Raw genomic sequence first — 22,222 nt, forward strand, 5'->3', positions numbered from 1 at the left:
TGCACATCATGCCAAACAATTGTGGCAATGATACAAATGTTATGATTTGAAGCAGTAATACACTTTTTTAGTCAACAAAACAAGAGGTAACGTGGCAATCGGAAAATCACTTGACCATTTTTCTTTTTGTGGTTTTTCATAGCACAGTGCAGAATTGCCAATAAACACGATTTCTCTTTTTCTATTTTGTGAAGATAAGAATTTTACCATGCGACTTGAAGATAAAAAGTCATGACAGAAATGATTATCATGTGTCTCCACAAGTGACAACAAGAAAGGAATGACAAAGCGCATGGTAATACCATATAAGTTGGAATGTAGGTCAGCCCAAAATAAAGGTCAACCCCTGACTTTGACTTTGCCAGACGACTCACAATGCACTAAAGGCTACTATTAGTATATAAGGTGAGGGGCGACTTTAGAAGTTCTTTTTTTCTGGAAAATATCTTGACCTATATTATAGTTTATATGGTATTATGATGTGTTTGTACAAGTTACCAGCACCTTACAAGACAGCTGCATTAGAGTCTTTGACAAGAATATGAAAAATGCTCATAAACTGGATTTCATAAGAAAACAGACTTCAATAATTCTTTTACACAATTTATTCACATACTGATATGTGCGACAGACCCACTATACGCTTAACAACAAAACTGCCATCAAATGGGCCATGTTTAACCCAGTACCAAAATAAATCATTTTCACACATAATAAAAAAGAGAGCTAAACCTCGATATAGAGAAGTATTGAACTTTTTATAACTTCTTGCCCATAGAACACCATATATCTTGAACCTGAATATAACAAAGTGTGTTTATACAAGATTTCAATATAACGAAATTACACTGCTGCCGGAACCAATGGAAACTTCCGCAGAAGCGAATGGTCAAATGGTTGAATTACAAGCGGCTGCTTGTGAACGCACCTCTCAAATTGCATGCTGCATGGCTGAGAGTGATCGCCAAAGCAGAGCAGCACCCTGTCTCGTATAAAGTTTAAGTGTGATAACATGCTATCACACCCCCTGTGTTGTATGCTTTTAGGTGTAAGTGAAAGCATGCAAGGGTGAGACTAGAAAGTTGGTGGCTTGATGAGCGGCATCTTCCCGTGTAAGCAAGTGGAAAGCAGGGGAGGTGAAGGGTAATGGGGGCAGGTTGGCAAGCATTTCCTTTTTCAGCGCGACCGTGGCTGTGCATGGCTATCAGCGTGGCAGAGCACATACGCAGCCTGCATACCCTGTTTTAGAGGTAATCTGCTGCGCGTGCAAAGGCTAGGTGAGCCAAGATGGTGTGGCATCATGCAAGGTCTTCCCCCCCATTTACTGCTGGAGACTGCATAATCTTGAGTTTTGGAGACGAGCTGAAGCGAGAGACAGATGAAGTATTCGCACTCCACTGCTGGCACTTTTCATGATAGCCTCGTCCAACTGCAGGCGACACTATCAGCCATGGGGGCAAAATGGAAGCAAAAGCGTGGCCGGCTTCACTTCGACCACCGATGTGAAGATATTGTTGACACGGCATGAAACCGCACCTTTTGTTCCCAACTCTCAACTTCAACAAAATGAGTTTCTTTCTCATTCAAATTTGCTTTTTCCAATTGCATGATAATTCGAAAAATTTTCTGACCCCTTCCGTGTAAAAAAAATACACTAGCGACTGTACTTATTTGCATGAAAGATTGACTTTCAAGATAACGAAATTTCGATATAACAAATTGCGGGTTTTACTGACTTCGTTATATTGAGGTTTAACTGTATGTACGCTCACCGTCCGGTTTTTCGGACTCCCTATGGCCGTGGAAACGCCCGAAAAAGCGGGCAGTCCAAAAAAATTAATGCATGCCTTTTAATGCTTTCAGGGCTCAAATCGCCATAGGCCCGTCTGAAATGGCTCTGAAGGCCTGCTGGCGCACTTTTTAGGCATATCGGTGTTCGTACTGTGACAGGAGATGGCAGGTGCATGCATATATAATTAAAGAATACATAACTGTGTCCCATGACAGTTGTACCTTTCTACTCTTGGTATGCATCACCGCAATATGTCACGTATGCTTAACATAAAAGCATCGCTGTACTGCTGCAAAGCTGACTTTTGGGAACAGGCATTATGCAACAAACCGTGCTTTCCACAGAGGATTACAAAGGCAGAGTTAGTGCCATTACAGAAAATGGCAAATTCGTTCAATGAAAAACACAGCACCGAACAGCAAGTAGCCTTGTAGCAAACGTCAAAGCAGCTAGGCCGAGTGCTGCCATGGTGGTGGCTACGGCTGCCAGCGGATAATCTGCACGCAAGAGCGCCATTTCAAGGTGGCAAGGTAATCAAAATGGCAGTGATGGTGGCTGTTTCGGATCTGCGGTCATGGCAAACAATCTGTAAAATCGGGCGGTGAAGGGCTTTTGCGTCCGAAATTTCAGACGTTCTTATACATTGATTCTGTGAGGTACGTGGCAGCACTGCGAAGGCAACCAAATTATCGGACATGTCCAAAAAATTGGGCGTACAGAAAATCGGTCGTTGACTGTATTTGTGCATCATTCCACCAAAACAGATATATAACAGACTTCAGGAACCATGTGCAGTATAACATCGCCAATGTGTACCTGGCTCATAAAGCTTATTGGTTTATTTCTCATTGTGGAGAAAACGGCAAAAATTCTGCTTGGATCATGGCATACAGACAGTATGCGTTTCTTTGACAATGCATTTTGTTTTTAAAACATCACTAAGTCCTCTGGTTTCGAAGAAATAAGATGGCAATGAAGCTTTTGACACAGTCCAATGCTTATACCAAACTACATTCAATACTTACTGCTGCCTGGTACGTATGACAAGGAAGTCTGTGTCTGGCAGGTTGTGCTCATATATAGGTGCTCGGAAAAGGTTGTTCTCAAAGGCTTGCAAGCTCTGGCCAGGTGCCAAGGAGCCCAAGAAGGGTGAGGTGTGCGCGTAGGCCGTCTCACCATACTTGTACTCAGGTGCTCCACTGTCCTTGCCTGGCCGCTGCACGGTGGGACAAACCAAACTGGTCATTCTGGAGTAAAGGCATAGCACCTGAATACAGTTTGGTACCGCACTAGAGGATGGCACAAAACATAAAAATACCACAGCGTCGAGTAGTAACAGAATTTCTGCAGCAGAACAATATACGGCTAGTTCGCATTTGGGAAAGAATGGAGGAAAGCTGAAAATCTATCTAGTGTTCATGATCGTGTGCATATCACTTCTTCTGCAACACATAGTTTTTCTTGTGCATTAAAAGAACCAACACTTATGCATGACATAGTGGTCATCAACAGCAAGGATAAGTTTGTGTGTCATGAAGTGGCAGAGCAGTTGTACCACAGTTACAGCCATGCTATTGTTGTACATACATGATTGAAATGTTATGGTTGTGCATGCTATCATGCATATATACTTTTAGACAGCAGTGTTATGTCCCCCTTACTTTTCACACTGCTCATGCATGCATGGCTCCCCATACGAATTCTGGAGAATGAGCGGACCCACACCACTACTGCCTGAGCCAATAAGCACCACATAACTCAACATCAGCTACAAAAGCATGCTGTCACTGTGATGGTAATGTAAACTTTGTGCAAAAGCCCTTGTAAAACAAGTAATGACCCTCTTGATACATTGTAACCATATTATCAAGGGTGTGAGAAACAAACACTCCAAGTAAGATAAGGGTGAGAATGCAGGCTTAGTTCTGGAGTATATTAAAACATAGCAACTGCCACATAAATAAAAAATGCCAACTGAAATTTTTTGCTGCCACTGTATATTTTGCTTATACAGGTAATGTCAAGACAAGAAAAGAAAATGCTACGTGCTAACAGTCCAATGTTAAAGAAAAAAAAAATTTAAGCCAGTGACAGGTTTGCTTTTCACTCTTTCCCACTACAGAGGATGCATTCAGCACCTCTATCCTCTTTATATTCCGAAGGCCAGGTGGCAATTCGTTGCATTATTTATAATATGCCTGTGGCCACACCTCAAAGGTATTGTTAAACTGAAACAACTGCAGAGAAGCTGCTTGTATATCATGCTGCATGAATTGCAAAAACTAATAGGGGAGGGGGGGGGGGGGGCGGGCAGGACACTTGGTTGTGCTTTGACATTGGTGCAAATAATTTTTCAGTTGCCAAGTTTTGGGGGTACAGACATATTTAGTGATTGGTAACACAGTGAAACCACATTAAAATTCTGTGTAACAAGCACCATGCAAATGTTCAGCTTGGTTTGTTTTCGTTTCCATTTGCATTTCACACCAGCTTAATGCAGTCCTATGAACCTTGCAAGAACAAAATACTACAGCACTGTGCTAAGCTATTTTTCTGTGACAACTGAGTAGTAAACACAGTGAATTGGTTGCTACCCAGAAAATCTTTTAAAGCATACTATTTCCTGCATTATTGTACACTGACACACAACTAAATTATTGTTTATACTGTATTTTGTAGATCAGCCACAAAGCAAGATAAGACATAACTTCACCAGTGCTGACACCAAATAACAATATAACTCTGGCATGCAGAAATAATTCAAAAGCAGAAACTCTGCTGCTCTGAGACATCTGGACAAGGTCGCCAACACTTTTGGATAACCACTGAAGAGCTTACTGCGTCATTTAGAAGATTACAAAGTGTTAACAGGAAGGAAGTAGTGCAGGAAACTGCCAATGGTAGCAGATGGGTTGCATACCCTCTTGTAGTAGTTCTTAATCTTCGTGGCCATGCCCACTTGCATGACCAGCGGAGGATGCTCTTCAGAGTACTCTGACAGAATCACCTCCCCATCCCGACCTGTCAAGTCTTCAGCAGTCCGCATGAAGAACATTTCACCACCACCAGAAGCTTGACGCTCTTGTTCTCGCATCTGTTTACAGGGAGGGAAAAGGTGCCAGCAGTGACTCACTGCTCATTGACCAGTTGGTCAAAAACATGCAAGTAAAAGTAATTAGGTTGCATTCTCACTGCACCCCTAGCACTTCCTGTATATACAGGGCTTCACTGTACTCATACAGTTGCTTGAAGCTTATCATATTGAAAAGAGCTGCGAACTTCTTTTTTATGATAACCTGCACTTGAATGGTAATGCAATGCCCTTAACCTGTAAAAGGGATGTGAAACAGGTAATACAGTGAACTCTCCCTTGAGTGAAGTTCAAGGGACCGAAGGAAATAGTTTGCTTAACTGAAAGTTCACTAAACTGAATATTCACTAGACCAAAATAAGATATGGCATACAGAGTTAATTTGAAGTGCAATTCATGGAGCAAAAGACATGGCATCCATAGTGTTAGAAATGGGTGAAATGGAATTTGTAAATATCAATGAAAAACACACCCCGTGGGTTGTTTGTGTGCACATGCGGAACCGATGAGACTGGAAAGAAAGAGACAACGACCATGCCACGACTAGCCGGTTGGAAAAAAACACACCCCACGTGGTTTGTGGTGTGACAGATTGCCGCTTTGCTCTGGCGGTGTTGTAAGCGCCAGCAATGTTACTTTGTTCATGGCCTCCGAGATTACATGCTTGCTCGTTTTGTGCAGGCGATCTCGGAGGCCATGCCTCGTTGCCGTTGGTTTTTCGCGTCGCCGCTTTGCCCCAGGGGCACTGTAGCGCCAGCGACGTTACATTGCCGCTGGAGCGGCGGTTTGATGAAGGCGGGCATCGGTTGCGCCTGCAGTGCAGTGCAGTGCAAGCCTTGGTCCTCTGAGCGAGTTCATTAAACTGAAATATTGACTGTTCCGAAATTTGTTTAAGTCAAACATTTTTGCATAGAATCTATAAGAAAACTGTCGGGGATTTTTGAAAAGTTCGTTATTCTGAAATATTCGATAAACCGACGTTCGTACAACTGAGAGTTTACTGTAGTACTAATATTTATTATGTAATTAGAGCATAAATTCGCAATACACACGCATTGTTGCGCAGTGAAGGAATGACGACTAGACAAACAAATATTGTAAGCTGATTTTACAAATACACAGTTAACCTCAGATTTGCCACCAGGCTTTGCATTAAGGGAGTTCAGCACATAATTTGCAGTTATACTATACTATGGCAACTTATGCTTGCGGTGTTGATCATCTGCTAGACTGTGATGCTCGTGTTATCTAGAGCTGTCCCAATAACAGCCAGATCTGGCAAAAAGTACAGTGATGTTGCTGCTGCATTTAAAGCATGGCCAATGATTCAAAGATCATCTGTTGTGTTTATTTAATACTGCAGTCAAAATCATAATGATATTGTTTTTAACAATATATATGATATAACAATGAGCAACTCTTGTATGTGTTCTACAGTGAAATAAACTGCTTACTACAATGCTCCCATGCCATGTTATCAGCTACTACAACAATTAAACCTGGCTACTGTGTGTGTGTGTGTGTGTGTGTGTGTGTGTGTGTGCGTGCGTGCAAACACACACACACACGCACACACACACACACACACACACGCACACACACACACACACACACACACACACACACACACACACCCACATATATATATATATACACACACACACACAGTCTACATTCGTCACAATGGACCAGCGTACAACAGACTTTCGGATATAATGGACCATATTTCAGCCTTAGTTTGATGTACCTGTTTTATTAATGCAACAAAGTTAACTTTTAATGGACCATGCTACAACGGACTATTGGCTACAGCAGACGAAACTAGCGGAAATTGTTTTCAAAGTCGGGCATGTAAAACATATTTTTGCCGTGTCGACATGGGTGGACAATTGATTTGCTAGGGTCAGTCGACAATCACAGCTCAATATTGTGCATGCAAGGGAGGAACGTGGGGCAGAAACGTGTCGTCTTCTTTCCTGCGTGAGGCACGGGATGCGAGAGAGGGGGGGGGGAGGTTCTACTCCAACGGCGGCTGTTTACGGCGTGGCCACCATATCTTGAAAGCAATCTGCAATGTGGCCAAAGTGCGCCCAGTGTCGGTAGCTTCGTATGTGTGGTGCTTTCGATGTTTAGTTCACATTGAAGCGAGAGACAGCACGAAGCTCAATTCACTTGCTGCTGCTGCACTTATCCTGCTTAATTTGCTATCACAATCGATGCTTCACCTTTTGGGCAAAACTGCAACTTTTTTTCTTGTTTTTTACTTTGGACAGTCATCACTCATTCTTTGCAATAAAGTTGTTAGACATTGCAACAAAAGTTTCGGAAGTGAGCGGTTTCGGATATTACGGACTTCGGATAAAACGGACATTTTTTTGTTGGATTATCATAGTTTGCTGTAACGAGAGTCGACTGTACATATATGTACAATCATATCACAACAAGCCAACAAACAAAGACACCATTGAAAACATAAGGGAAATTACGTGTACTTATTAAGTGAATTAAAGAAATGATAAATTAATGGAAATGAAAGGGGATGAGAAAACAATGTGCTGCAGGTGGAGAATGATCCCGCATCTTCGCATTATGCGTGCGATGCCCTTACCAATTAAGCTACCACGGTGCCATTTTCTCATCCACTTTCTTGGGTTACGTTTTACCGTACTACTAGAACTAACCCTGGGAGTGTTAGCCAGCGCCACCACTCACAAACTTTGGCAGCGGATGTGAACAATCCTTTCTGCCGCAGGCGTCACACTGCTGTCACTCCTGCTATACAGTTATAGTTAAAGTTATACAGTTAAATGGAGTCTACACAGTCAGAAGCCTGATGGAAGGAGGTGGTGGGGAGGAGAACTGGCCTCCCTGCCATTACAGTTTTCTTGGAACAGCTATGCCATCCCCCATTTTGATTTCTTCTTTCGTGCAAACCGGTTATAGCAATTATCGGTTATAACAATGAAATGTTTGTGGCACTTGAATATTGTTATAGTATGTGGTTTCGACTGTATTGAGGTTTTATATACATGGCATTCTATGGACAAGATGATATAGGAAGCTAAATACTTCAATATATAGAGAATTTCGTTATACTAAAATTTGTCATGTCGAGGGTTAACTGTATATAATATATAGTGCAAATGACAGTGATACGCTCCAGACCACGATCAGTTGCACTTCACTCCTCAAGAGGTAGGACGTGCATCGAATTAGTTCCTGAACAACACTTTGGAATGTGGAACACGGTTTAAATCATGGACCTTGGACTTCAGAGAAGTGCGACATAATGCTAGCACTTTTATATTGCATTTCCCACTAAATTGGCACTAAAATCCCCTCGGCTTTGCATTTCTTTTCTTTCCAGCACAGACACACAGAAACTCAAGAAACTGCCCACCATTTGTGCATACAGACAGGCCCAAAGCATTCAGTGTGCCCACCTTGGCTTTCTTCTTGATGTGCTTGAGCAATGGAATGACGCCATGTGGTCCAGGTTGTGCCAAGGCACCATGTGAATAACGCTTCAGTGTCGGTCGGTGGAATGACCGGAGCTTGAGCGGCCCCATGTGAGTGGGAAAGAAGGGAGCACGAAGCTCGATGGCTGGAATTGAGTGCTGAATCAGGTTGCCACCCACGTTTGGCTTCAGAGCAGAATCCTGCGTCAGCTTAGGGTTGTAGAACTCGTCGTTGGATATGTTGTACGGGTCTTTCTCCATCGTCTGCACAGGAGGCTGTGAAAAACATGGAATGACAAATGTCGGCAAAATCAGATTTTTTTTCAATGTTACAGTGACTGTTGCGCATGTCGCCCTGTAACTCGGTGTGATGCAGCAGTTACACCAAAGCAGAATCTAAAGCAAGACTCATTACATACCACATTTACTCTGTTCTAATGTGCACCTTTTATACTGGAAAATTTGGCGAAAAGTTATATTTGCATTTATTCATAACAGAGTACACAACCAAGCCCTTAGACACACCCTTGGCATTGATATTAAGTAAGCGCAGTAATCAGCACTTCCTCATAACTTTTTACACATGAGGAGATGCCACGAACAACTCCATCACCACATTCATCTTCCAAATGTAGGTGCAGCATAATAAGGAAAAGCCAAGGCATGTGGCACTGATGTGGCTATCACAGCATGCTCACCAGAAATGGCATGTTAACTAAAGGCACCTCATTGATAGAAATAATGTTCTGCGAACACTTTCGTTGACTGGTTATTATTTAGGCAGTAGTTACGAACTGTGATTCATTAATCACTGCACAAGTTGTAATTTGTCAGTGTAGCTCAGCTGTGATAAACCTAAAATAGTGGATACTTGTCCGCCACTTAGAAGACAATGGATTGGCAATTTGTGATGCTCACATGTCGTGAATGTTTCTTTTTCCTTTTTTTTAACCCTTTAAATGTTGCGGACAATTCTTAATCAGTGACAATTTCTTGCGCAACTAGTGCAGATGAAGAATCTCTTTCATCCACATGTTTGCGTGTGCTTTCTCCTATCAATTTTGACGTTCTGGCGAGTTCCCTCTTTGGTTGCTAGGAGGCCTACAGACTCTGTTCGTCAAAGTTCGTCCGGTAGAGATCTTACAAATGGCGGCTGCTACTTGTGCATTGCTGCACCCGTCACGAAAGGGCAGTTTCCTTCGATTTAGTCATTAAGCTTCTTAAATGATTTTCTTTTGCATGAAAGCATTGACAGTGACGGCAGTGTTTTCTGTACTATAGATACATACAGTGACTCTTATGTGGTCGGCTACGATGATAGTCCTCATATGGCATGGCAATGAACGAAGCTGGATGAACAGAACCTTCTACCGGCATGTAAATTTGTGTATTTGAAAACGCAAGTTGTGAATTTACTACCCTTATTTCATACATATTTCGGATCTGCAAGAAATTTGCTATTCAGATGTGCAATTAAATACATTTAATTTTTTAAACACATTTTTGCATATTTGGCCGGCACTTAATGAGATAAATTTCAAAAATTTTTTGCTTTTCTGGAGGTGTTGTAGACATAAATATGTGCATGCCCTCATAAAAGGCTTTATGGAACCAACACATTAGATACGAAGATGGATTAGAAACAGGTAAATTTGATAGGATGTATGGCTTCTTTATAACAATAACATCCACATGACAGTGGCATGCAACATGCAAAAGCTACTCTAGTGACATTCTTAGTCTGCCTCCACAGATAAGGGAAGGACAAATGTAAAGTTCTAGAAGCATAGGTAGCATGGGCTATGAGCAGCAATGTTGCAATCCTGACTTCACTTAATAAACGCGATCACCAAAACAATGCACTGAAGGTATTTTTCCAGAGTTGTGCTGGTTGGGTAGTGTGATTCCAATAGAATTTTCCTTATGATTCATTTGGTGCAGGTATGGCACTGTATTCTGCTAAAATGTCATTTTGCTGCAAGAAACTGCAGAAGTTCGTCCCTAGAAACAGCATATGTAAACCCTCTTGAAATGTTTTCCCATGAAGATGGCAATAAAGACAAAGCAGAGAGGCTTACCGGGCTGGGAGGTTCTGGCTCAGCGATGACACCCGCTTTTCCTAAGAGGATCCGTGACTTGCGCACCATGTCCTTGCGAATGGAATTGAACAGCTGCACCGCCAGTTTTGTTACTACTAGCCACGCTACATGCATTCAATACCAAGAACAAAACATGCTGAAGTAAAAGCAAATGCGTATTCCCGTGAGGACATGCTCCAATACATTTTTAACTCAAGTCATGATTTGAAGCTGCACATATCTGAATGTAGTATATGTGACAATGACATATATGAATGCTGTGGGCTCGTGTGAAGCTTTTCTGATGTGGGTATGCAAGACAGAATTGCACACCCTCATTTACATAACCTCTTGCACAATAACAATTACCAACTCATTTTGTACTATTCTAACTTATGCAGATATGACAGTTCTTTTTTGCATGCTCTTGGAACTAAACTTGTATATCACCTTCCAGTACATCTGCCCAGAAACATGCAGTGCATGCAAACATGCCACAAGCTCAGGAAAAATAACAAGTTCATGTGATCTGTCACAGTACACTGATGAGCATGAAGTCAGCACAGCTGTGATGATGATAGTAACTCAATTTCCATGAGAAAATAGGCAGTGGCTGATCTTGAAGCCATCTTAAGCACCACTGCCTGCAAGCTGTCACCTGTCTCAAACTCCATGTCAATGAATGTCTGATTTAACAATTCACACACATGAAATTCCAGTAACAAGTAGCACCTGGCTATGCTCTGTTAAGGGCTGCACAATCAAGTAAGCAGCAAACTAACTGCAATCACATGCTTGCTAATTTTTTGTCCTCAAGAAAAAAAAAGTTAGAAAATATGACTGCTTAGTTTTCATTCTCACCACCTCAAATTGAAAACCTACTTGAATCCTGTTGTTTGTTACCCTGTATGCTTTCTAGCTGATGTTCCTCTAGGGTGTCGTTAGCTGAAGTAACATTTTTACTTTAACCTTTGGGCAATGACCTTAGAAAAAGGATGAACATATCCACAAAACAATAGCCCCAATGAGTAATCTTGACTACTTCTTGAGCAACTTCCATATGAAGGCTGCCTTTTGATTCTGCCACATTTAACTAAGTGCTTAAATAAATCATACTAATGCATCACCTAATATGCTGGAAGAGGTTATATATACAGATCAAAGAACATGGAGCACATGCAAGAGATGAAGAGCAAAAGGTAAAGCATGCAAAAAAGATACATGCAAAAAAAAGGCAGTACTAAGCTGTAGGTCATGCAAGAGCAAGCTAATGAAAGCCATCTATGGAAAAATGAGGCCAGAGACCCTTCATATGTTATCCATTGCAAAACTTTCACCAGAAAGAAGCCTTTTCATTAAGTGATAAGTATTTCATCAAGAAATATAACAGGCAAAACAAATTATTATGGCAGATTCCTTTAGTGCTGACATACAAGAATTTTCAATAAGACACATTATGACCAGTATTCGCATCAAAATGCCAGTAGGAGTCTTAGGCACCCATCACATATGTTAGCTACCTTCTTTTGGAATTCCTCCATACTGTACTAAAAAAATATTTTTTTAGTGTATGAATTCAATAATTTTCACCTCTATAGGATACAAACAATGCAAAGTGCCTCATTATCTAGAGTTGCCTAATTGTGCAAGTGTTTATTAAACCAGTTGTATGATCTTACAGTATAGTTGAAAGGAAAAGCTTTGGGCACTGAATTGTATACCTGAATGAACGATGAAGATTAAAAGACAATAATGTCTAGATGCTATAAAAAGCTGCTCAACATCTTTTTTAGGCAACATTGCCGTTATTCTAGAGCCGCAGTTCTATGCAGACGATGCCTTTTGTCCTTTCTTGCCCCATACAATTTTTGAAGCTCACATTTTTACAAGCTAGCACCACTACTACAGACGAGCTTTATGCCTACCAACAAATGCTGCACTTTCCTATACTGAAGTTAATGAGACACTTGAAATCTGTGAACAGTTTTGCAAGTGGACAACAAAGCTGCATCCCACCACAAAGGATGCAAGGAAGACATGCACACACAAGCAGCAGGTCCAGCATGCGAAGCTCACATCGGCCGTGACATAAGAGCGGCCGATCGGCACAAAAGCAGAAGCCGTGCCAGGAGGTTTGGGTGCCTGTAGGGAGACAGGCATGCGACCACAGGAGGGGCCAAGACCCCCAGAGCGTGCCGGGTGAAGTGCATAAGGAGTTGACAGGGCAGTCACACCTGACATCACGGGGACAGAGTTAGAGGCCAGTGCCTGGATGAAAACACAGCAGTGGCAGTGACGGACTTTTCCCTAGGGCTTCTCTAATGCTACTGCTTTATTGGCATTGTGAGCTAAGATTACAGTGAAAAACAAAAAGGACAGGACAACGAGTGTCATTAAAGTACCATTACAGTACTAGTGGCTATAGCATTTTGCTACCAAGTAGTCAGTGGCAGGTTTCATTCTCAGTCGCAACAGCTGCAATCTAATGGGGGTGGTATGTGAAAAATGCTTGTGTGCTTAGATTCAGGCACAGATTCAATAACCTGATAGAGTCAAAATTAATCTGCAGCTCTCCACTATAGCATCTGTCAAGGCCTTGTGCCACAATGCGATTTTAAATAGCCTCAGCCAATCAAACAAATTATAAATATACCATGTTAGCATGGTTATGTGACTGTGAATATGATACTGAGGCTGACCTTTAGATGCACAAGAAGATAGTTTAGAAATAATAAATCAATAATAAATAAACTGTACGCTAACCTAGCCAGCGGTTCCAAGAAAAGCAAAATGTGCATGCACAAGTGGCAAGGGTGTCCATAAATGATGCATCTGTTCATTTTGCCTACAGCCTTTGCCGAACCCTTTCGTACGGCCACCATGGCAACTTTAGCGAAAAGAAATGGAACACCTTTTGTTAACACTTCACTCTGACACTGTGGTAGCGACTGCACTACTTAGCCCTCTGGGTACATGGGTATGCCCAATCATGAAATATTGCACAGCATTTAAAAGGCTGGCTATATTATAGAGCTCAGGCGCAAGGCACCCCCCCCCCCCCCCCCCGTCCGAGCTCAGCATGGTAATGTAATAAAATATAAGGTGCTCCATTATACTCTAAGCATGGTTCCAGAATAGCAGAATCTGCATCTTCAGACTGAAAATAATGAAAAATCAGACAGGCCATTACAGTGGGCAAGTACAGTTATCCTGCTAGGCTGCTTTGATAAAGAATTTCAGTGTGTTCACCATATCTTCTATCACTTAGTTATTACATTGTCCTTGTTTTCTCCATTCTTGTTTTTTGTTGTACAGTCGAACCCACTTATAATGATACCAGTTTTAACAATATATCGGTTACAACAATGAAAAGCTGCTGCACCGTCAACTTTTGTATGTTTTCTATGGGGAAATGACCCATTTACTAATATGTCCCCATGCTGCATTATCGATTATGACGATGAAGTCTGGCTGCTGGGCGTCCGTGCCGAAAGGTAATGGAATGCGAAATCCTTGAAAAGGAAAAAAAAAACTGAAATGCAAGCCGTTGCATGATCGCCCGCCACCCCAGCTGCTGCTGCACGCTTCTCTCGATGAGGGATGCACGCCAGCCTTGCGCGCATCTCTCCTGTCGCCCTTCCACCCCTCCGAACATGAATGGGCTGCTCCCATACCTTTGTACTGCACCACCCTCCGAAACATGAATGGACCGCACCAACCGCGCCGACAACAATGCCGATGCTGCTCCCAGATTGCTCGCTGGGCCCTCACAGTTGGTTCTTTATTCTATGGCCCTCATTCTACACAATTCTGAATAAGTGGCTCATGCTTGTCTTTGTTTGTTGTGTCGAAGTCGTTTCCGATCACGCCGTTTCTCAGCCTTGTTTGACTCGCCGCCAAAACAGAAGATGGGTGATCTGCTCGCTGATCATTGGCAATGCACAACGTTGCCAATGAAAAGAAAGCGCACTGCTATAGATTTGGAAACAAAGTGCTTCTAACCGATGAGGTGACTGTCACGAACGTGCTTGCATCGGATAGCAACAGTGACAGCCACGACGGCAGCACAGATGCGGTAGGGCAGGCTGCCCGAACATAGTCCCCGCGGGAGGTTTTGTAGATGATTTAGTCTCTCATGGGCTTGTTTTCATGAGGGACCTTCTGCTTCACTACATGGCAAACCTGGATGCCTTGGAGAAGAATGTTGACAAGCTTCACATAAAACAAGCAAGGCTGATGGACATAAGGTTTCCTTGTGCAAGCCAGTGGGAAGTACGTGGCAAGGTGCTTGTGGCAATCACGTCCCAGCTTTTCCTCTGCATTTCTCAAGCCGAGATGCTGCCGCGGCAACCTTCCCGTATTTTTTAAAGGCATCTTTTGGGGCTACCAAAGCAATGCCTCGGTGGCGCTCGTATGTCACTTGCCGCTCGTGACCCCTCTTTGCAGTTGTTATAGCAGTGCCATTCTTGAATGCCGATAGCCATGGCTTGTTAACAACACGATCGGAGCGGGCAAGAAGCAGACTTAAACTGTTAAACAACTCAACACATCAGAAGCCGGATAGAGGAAGGTGGAGGGGAGGAGAACTGGCCTCCCCACCATTATAGTTTTCTCGCAAAACCTATGCCACACCCCCATATTGATTTTTTTTCATGCAACCCAGTCATAACAATTATCGGTTATAACAATAGAATTTTTGTGGAACTTGAATATTGTTATAAGTGGGTTTGACTGTAATGGTGTTTACTAGTTCACATTCTAATGACTGCACGGCACCCCGATAAGGTCGCATGCAATGTGTCACGAAGATAGCTGGCACATCAACTGTGATTTTTTCAGAACTGCTGTTGTAGCTGTAAGATATACATTTTTTTTGGCTTAACATGACAATGCTACATGTGACGTGTCAGACAGCTGCATAACCTGCACAGAGTTGAGAAATACAGCGCTGTCCACTTCCAATAAACTATATGCCCAAACTATATGAAACTTTAACTTCTTCATAAAGCCTGAAGCCTCATAAATTTCTCAAGGAAACAGTACACATTTCTTGCATCCAATGTACCTACCAAATTACACCATCAAAGACACTTCTAAGTTGTCCCAACTGCAATTTATGCCCTCTCTTGTGCGAACCATTGCTTTTAAACTTGACATTCTGGTCACTGTCCACAAAACATTCCTGTTTTCAGGAGCAGGGAGTAAGGAAATGAGCACCCCTTAAGGTTTGTTTCATCTGTAACATTCAAATCTGCTTTTCTTAAACAGCTCTTGACAATCCAAAGTTGCTTTCCCATGGATTTGTAGGCTCAACACCTCCCCCTCCCCTTCTTACACACATGCAGGCACACACACACACACACAGACACACACATAAAAATATTTTTTTATAGGAACACAGGAACACAGAAACATGCCTTCACCTTCTTCTCTTTCACTGGTTCAGCATTTGCAAGAGAATTCGGGTCTGGATCATCAGGTACACCCAAGATGATGTTCTCATCATTAGGATCCAAGGTCAAAATCTGTGGCTCCGGTTTCTTCACCATGGCCTGTGGTAAGAATGAGGAAACAGCCAGTAGCTCGTATCATTTGGCACAAATCTTGCAGCATGCAATGTGCCCAAAATGAATCAGCGTGCAGATTGTTTAAAGGCTCGCAAAATCCAGACCTGTGCATCCCAGATGACTTCGTCTTCCCAACAGCCATAAACGAGTTCTTCGTTTTCAACAGGAAAGATGGAGTACCACGTGTCGTCTCTGTCATCGCCCGGTTCTGACTCTGCATGTAGTGTGCATGTGGTCTTAGTCAATAATATTTGTGATCTGCCATCTTCTTCTTTGTTTCCTATTTATTATCCTTCTTCTTATCTTCAACTTCTATTTCTATGCTCTCCTTTCTAAAAAGTAGGCAGGCATTGTGCCCCTTTCAATGGCAGTTGCCAGCCTGCTCCCTCCCTTATTTCCTTGTCTGTCCATTGCACGTATGTTTTCATATTGAATAACTGTACCCTGAACACAGGCTTCAGTACAAAAAAAAAAAAAGAAGGTGTGAAATCACCAATTGCATGAAGTGGCCTAAAATTACAAACAAGTGGTTTTAAATTTGATAATACTAATTCCCATGTGAGCATTTATTGTAACTTAGCCTACTCTTTATTGGTTCATCAGACAAATGCTAATGTTATCACAGGATTTAGAAAACCTGTGTACAAGACACAGTTTATGTAGCCATAGCCGTAGTGTGTGTAGCCATGTAAGCCACAGTCCCCATGGCTTAGCCAGACATGTGCCAGCAGGGTTCTACTGTAATGTAGTATTATCCAAACCTCAACCAGACTTCCAACATGTCTCCATGGTTGCCATGCCAACCAAGCACACCCTGCATTCCATGCTACCATAGGCTGCCCTTTTAACCTACCCTCTATGTGCCTTTCTCTGCGCTTTGCTTTATGTAATATTGTCACCCAGCTGTTCCAACTAAAACAGTTTACCACCGACAGATTGGCAAAAAAACGTCTGCCTTTTGCGATGGCTGGTCCTCGGAAAGCCCGAGAAAAACAGTTGGAGAATTCTGTCAGTAGGCCCAGCAGCTGATCCTTCTGTACATCTGCTAAGTCAGCATTAATGTGGACGCAGGTATTCAGACTGGCGTGAGTTGTTGCATCCAGTGAAGTCACTTGTAATGTGCCGATGTCTGAGAAGTCAGCGATGTCGTTCAGGAATGCCACAGCTGTACCTTGAGGGACGTGCCGATACTCATGGCTGAAGTTTGTCAACAAAACTTGCGAGCACTTATGCTGTATTCGAACAAGGCCCCGGGCGATGCAGATGTGTCTTTCGAGCAGCAGCAGGATATTTGCCTCGGCAATACCCTCATAGCCGTCGAATGCGTCGCAGGTGACGAGGGTCAATATGCTGCTCCTTGGCGGCACCGTGATGTTCTCGTCAACAATCCTCAAGGCGTTGACATATGCGTCGTCAGTGCTGCTCCCTGCTAAGTCCTGCGCCGTCGAAAATGTTACCCGCGACTTTTGTAAGTTAATAACAGCTCCATTAGCCTGCGACAGTCCATTCCCAGAATTAGGTCCCTCGAACAGCTTGGGAGGATAACGAAATCTCCGAGGTACGTAAACCCATGAATGCTCACTCGCGCTGTGCATCTTCCTACCGGGGTTAGCAGATGGCCTCCTGCAGTGCGAATCTGCGACCCAGTCCACTCGGTAGAAACTTTCTTCAGCTTGCAGGCAAGGTCCATGCTCATAACTGAGGTGTCCGCTCCAGTGTCAATTAACGCCGTTATTTCTTCGTCGTCTATGGTGATGGGAATGTTCGACGTTACTACCTCTCGTAAGGTGTTTGACTCCGTCTGTACGTCTGCGTCGTTTTGTTTTCGTCGTTGTCGTCATAGTGGAGGATCTTGTGTACGGTCGTCGTCAGCGGCCTCACCTCCGGAGGTCGCTGAACTCAGTTTTCCAGACCCGCCGGGCTAGGCGAGCGGCGTCTCAGAGCGCCGCGAGTAAAGGCTTGGCTTGGTGATGGTGACCTGTAACGAGCAGGAGACGACGAACGGGGCTCCTGCCATCGCTGATCAAAATTGCGACGATTTGCGACGAAACTCTCTATTTCCGGCGGCCGCTCACCAGGTCGTGGACGAGGTGCATTCGGCGAGAATCCACGGAGCCCCACATGACGATAAGGAGACATTCCGTAGATGTGTCCGGCTTCGCCACAATGAAAAAAAAGGGGCTTGTAGTCTGTGGTGCGTCAGACGTCGCTCTTCCTAGTCCTTGCTTTGGCGATGTGCGGTGGGCTGCGAGGCAGCCTGAAGCTTACGTCCATTTGTTGAGTGGGGTGTACCATGCTACACGCACTTGAGGGTGGCGGACAGCGTACTGCTTCAGCGTAGCTCATTTCGGCGTGTGGTCCCTGCTGTGGTGCCTCGTACTGTCCAGGAATATGGACGGCCTGTCGGACCTCGGCACGCACCATTTCTGCAATGGAAAGTTGTCCCACAGGGGCAGTGGTCGTCTGCATCTTCTGCAGTTCCTCCTTGACGACAGCCCTGATGAGTTCTCGCAAGGCGCCAACGTTGTTACCGAGGGTAACGGCAGAGAGCTCCCTTGAAATCATGGCGTCGCGGTTGTTTTGCCTGGCCCGCTGTTGAAGGGCCTTTTCCACAGTAGTGGCTTCGTCATGGAACTCTGCAAGTGTCATCGTAGGATTTGGAATGAGGCCAGCAAAGATTTCCTCTTTGACGCCGCGCATGAGATGGCGCACCTTCTTTGTTTCAGTCATAGAAGGGTCCGCACGTCTGAAAAGCCAATTCCTGTCTTCTACGTATGCCGCCACTCGCTCAATCGGGCCTTGAATTCTTGCCTCCAACGCTAACTCTGCCCTCTCCTTCCTGTCCGCCCTGGCGAAGGCATTGAGGAACTGTCTACGAAATTCTTCCCATGACGTCAGTGTCGCCTCGTGGTTCTCAAACCATGTTTTCACGGAGTCCTTAAGAGCGAAGTACACGTAGCGTAGCTTACGCTCGTGGTTCCAGTCGTTGAGGTTGGCAACCCGGTCAATATGGTCAAGCCAGTTGTTGGCGTCCTGTGAAGCACTTCCGTGGAACAGATTCGGCGTCCGGATGTGATTGACGACAACGTGCGATGTTGCAGGAGTGGCAGGAGGTGGTTGGTTCGTCATTCTAGTTCGTTCGGGTAGCAGACCGTGCTGTGGCTGGAGTCCCTGGAGACGTCGGCTGGCACGTACGTGCACAGGGGTAAGCTCGGCTGAACTACTCGCCGGGTTGAGGTCTGGGGTATGCTCCGGAGATCTTAACATCGACCGTACCCCGCGCCTCCACCAGAAATGTCACCCAGCTATTACAACTAAAACAGTTTACCACCGACAGATTGGCAAAAAAACGTCTGCCTTTTGCGATGGCTGGTCCTCGGAGAGCGCACGCGCAACCACGAACTTCGTCGTTCTCGCCTTAAGGGTCCCGTGCCAACAAGTGCAAACTTATTTTGCGTCAATATTATATGGTTGCTCACTTGTGGCATCACCAAAGCAGAGTTTCTCAAATGAGCAAACAAACATTCTGATCGTTTCATCCTCCGAAACAGAAAGGCATGAATGAGAGAAGGGCACTCACTCTGCAGTCCAGACTTCGCCCCTGCCTTGGCTAGCATGCCTTGAGTCATGCCCTTTTGAGAGGCACCCAACAGGGCCGCTCCAGACACACTTTTGGCTGAAACATGGAGAGTGAATTATGACTGCACCCTCTTTTAAGATGCAGACATCACTCAATGCCAAGCAACGCACCTTGCTGACTAAATGCTGACGCTGTTCGATTGAGGATTGAAGGAACCCAGCCTGCTGCATTGTTCTTATTGTTCAGCTTGGCCAAAACCTGCATATAAGACAGGGGCATGGTTAGAGAACCAGATGCATGCGAAAAGAGAACGGTCATAACCAGTGTTTCGGAACGGAACGAAAACCGAAAAATGCAGAAAGTATATTTTTGCCCAGAATGAAAACGTAACCAAAACATTATTTATTATTTTGTTTCGGAGTGAAACCGAAATATCTTTTATCTGTTTTCGATCCAAGGGGAAAGTCGGCAATCCGAGCGAAAGCCAGACAAGCGCTCCACTAATCTAAGCCTGTAATTCGGAGCCTCAGTGCACTAGCAGAATAGCATCGTAGCAAAACCCAGGGCGTGCCCGCCAAAGAGCTTATCATTTCTTTTTATATAGCTAGAACACTTTGTTACCAAAGTTTTATCATTAGTGTTCTCGCACTTCAGCGAGACTTTCTCAATATGTGAGTCATAAATTCTGAGATCGTGATCAGTGCTGAGCACGATCTCAGCGCCTTGAGACTCAGCGCCTTGAGATCTCAGCGCCTTGAGACTCAAGGCGCTGAGCACGATCTCAGAATTTATAACTCACATACTGAAAAAATAAATACTATGTTTTCGTCGTTACTTTGCTTCGAAAATTTTTGCATGCGAATTAAAACCATTATGAGCCGTTACGGATTTAATGTTTTTTTTTTCTTTCTAGAATTGGATCGGAATGGAGCGTTTCTCAGTGGAATGAAACTAAAACGAGAACGAAAACATTTCGTTTCGACACCCTGGACCTAACTGATATTATGGCAGATTACCTTTTATTTTATGCAGTGTGCCATATGTCTGTTAGAAGGACACTGAAAACCTGCTTGTTCTTGTTTACAAAAGCCCCCTGTATTCAGTATAATGTAAACAAAGGTCAACAAACTGGACAGCTTACCAAAAAACCCAACTCAAGAGAAAGCTCTAGCATGGTGTGAACTGTGATTTCCCTATTCAGATGTATGGGAAATTAATACCTCCACTGAATAACTGTTGCACCATGTTGAATGAAATCTGCGACATTCAAGGAGAAAATCTCAGATTATAGTGAGTGTACACATGCGCTTCCCACCTTGTGTTTGATATCTTCTCCATTCCAGATGACATCGTCCTCCCACTGAAGCTGTGAGACCATGAGGTAGGCATCGTCAGGAAAGTCTTTCACTTCCTTCAGCTGCATTGTGTGTGGATACTGGTCCCTGTCGTCACACTCCTGCCAACACCAAGGTGAGAAAGCTTGCTGTAGTACGTAGTTCATGACAAGACAATGAGCCTACACTCCGGTTAACACTCTTTATTCTTGAGCACCCCATGCTGCTGAATGGCTCTCTCTGTCCACCACCATACAAAACACCCCGCACATGCCAGTCCCAGTACTGCAACCTTGTGCTCTGTCCCACTACAGCCCCCGTGCAACACTTGCTCAATCATTTGGTGTTCCCCCTAACTACTCGGAGGTACACTGGCATTGCCACTCCCTCCTCACAACGTTATCACCTGCCACAGGCAGTGAATTCAAAGGAATTATCCAGTAACATCATCAAACCAAAACAAAAAGTTATATGCTCGTTTGTGCGGCTCATAAAAATGAAGAGTGTGACAGCAATGCTAGACAGGTATACGCATTTTGGCCTACATTAAAGGGTATGTTTATGACTGGTCCATGCGTACCATACTGCCCTTCTCCTCACACAATTTGATGCAACTGAATAAATAAAATCTGAGGTGAAATTACTTGCTCACTGAATGAACATACTGGTAATTGCTGCACAAATGTGCTTTAACATGTTGTTTATTCGACTGTTACTCTTCAAATATGTCACAAATAAAACTAATTTTTGTAAGACTGATGTTCGTTATCCTGTATAAATGTGTACATCAGTAAAAGCGTTTATTCAACGACATGTAGCACTTCTTGATAGGCTGCTCCAGCAGGCAGTTTGCATTCTTTCGTGGTTTCTTTTTGCAAATCGCTCTTGAAGACAGCAATAGTTTCTTCTTACAAACACGTCAACAGCATGACGAGAACAAGTAGTCTTGTTAATTGACTAACAAACAGTAGTAGGGCTGTCCACACTTCAAACAGCTTACCATATTTGCATGTAAATAATGCAACCATGAATATAATGCCAGGGGGACTTTCAGTCCCTCAGCAAAAAAAAAAAAAAGACATATGACAATCATAATGCGAAGTAATGCCGCAAGGAAACAGGAAACGTCGAATAAAAGTGGGCGTCCGCAGGGTTTTATTCATAATTAGCTGATGTCACTGCGAACTGATGTTGCAAATGAAGTGAAATGAGGAGTTCTGACATCTTTGTCACTGTCGGCGAGAAGAGCGTCATTCTCTGTGGCACCCACCAACATTATTGAACAGCACTTGAGAAATGCCTGAGACACAATCGAACTACCA

At 43.7% G+C, this 22,222-nt stretch overlaps 1 protein-coding gene across 5 annotated transcripts in view; it reads right to left on the reverse strand.

Moving 5' to 3' along the window:
• Positions 1 to 22,222, reverse strand: part of Taf1 (TATA-box binding protein associated factor 1) — a 71,336-nt gene that overhangs the window by 37,277 nt on the left and 11,837 nt on the right. For 3 of the 5 annotated variants that reach the window (XM_055073820.1, XM_055073819.1, XM_055073818.1), the window contains 10 exons: positions 20,882 to 21,022; positions 19,737 to 19,824; positions 19,567 to 19,662; positions 16,091 to 16,200; positions 15,843 to 15,971; positions 12,496 to 12,687; positions 10,420 to 10,491; positions 8,327 to 8,617; positions 4,713 to 4,886; positions 2,818 to 3,008 (listed from right to left, as the gene is read on the reverse strand). In XM_055073820.1, the coding sequence (XP_054929795.1) occupies positions 2,818 to 3,008; positions 4,713 to 4,886; positions 8,327 to 8,617; positions 10,420 to 10,491; positions 12,496 to 12,687; positions 15,843 to 15,971; positions 16,091 to 16,200; positions 19,567 to 19,662; positions 19,737 to 19,824; positions 20,882 to 21,022 (1,484 nt within the window). Of the gene's footprint in view, positions 1 to 2,817; positions 3,009 to 4,712; positions 4,887 to 8,326; positions 8,618 to 10,419; positions 10,513 to 12,495; positions 12,688 to 15,842; positions 15,972 to 16,090; positions 16,201 to 19,566; positions 19,663 to 19,736; positions 19,825 to 20,881; positions 21,023 to 22,222 lie in introns of all 5 variants that reach the window. The other 2 variants (XM_050183031.2, XM_055073821.1) reach the window with 1 other exon arrangement.

This window comes from Dermacentor andersoni, chromosome 4, assembly GCF_023375885.2.
Source record: "Dermacentor andersoni chromosome 4, qqDerAnde1_hic_scaffold, whole genome shotgun sequence".
NCBI classification, from domain to species: Eukaryota; Metazoa; Arthropoda; class Arachnida; order Ixodida; family Ixodidae; genus Dermacentor; species Dermacentor andersoni.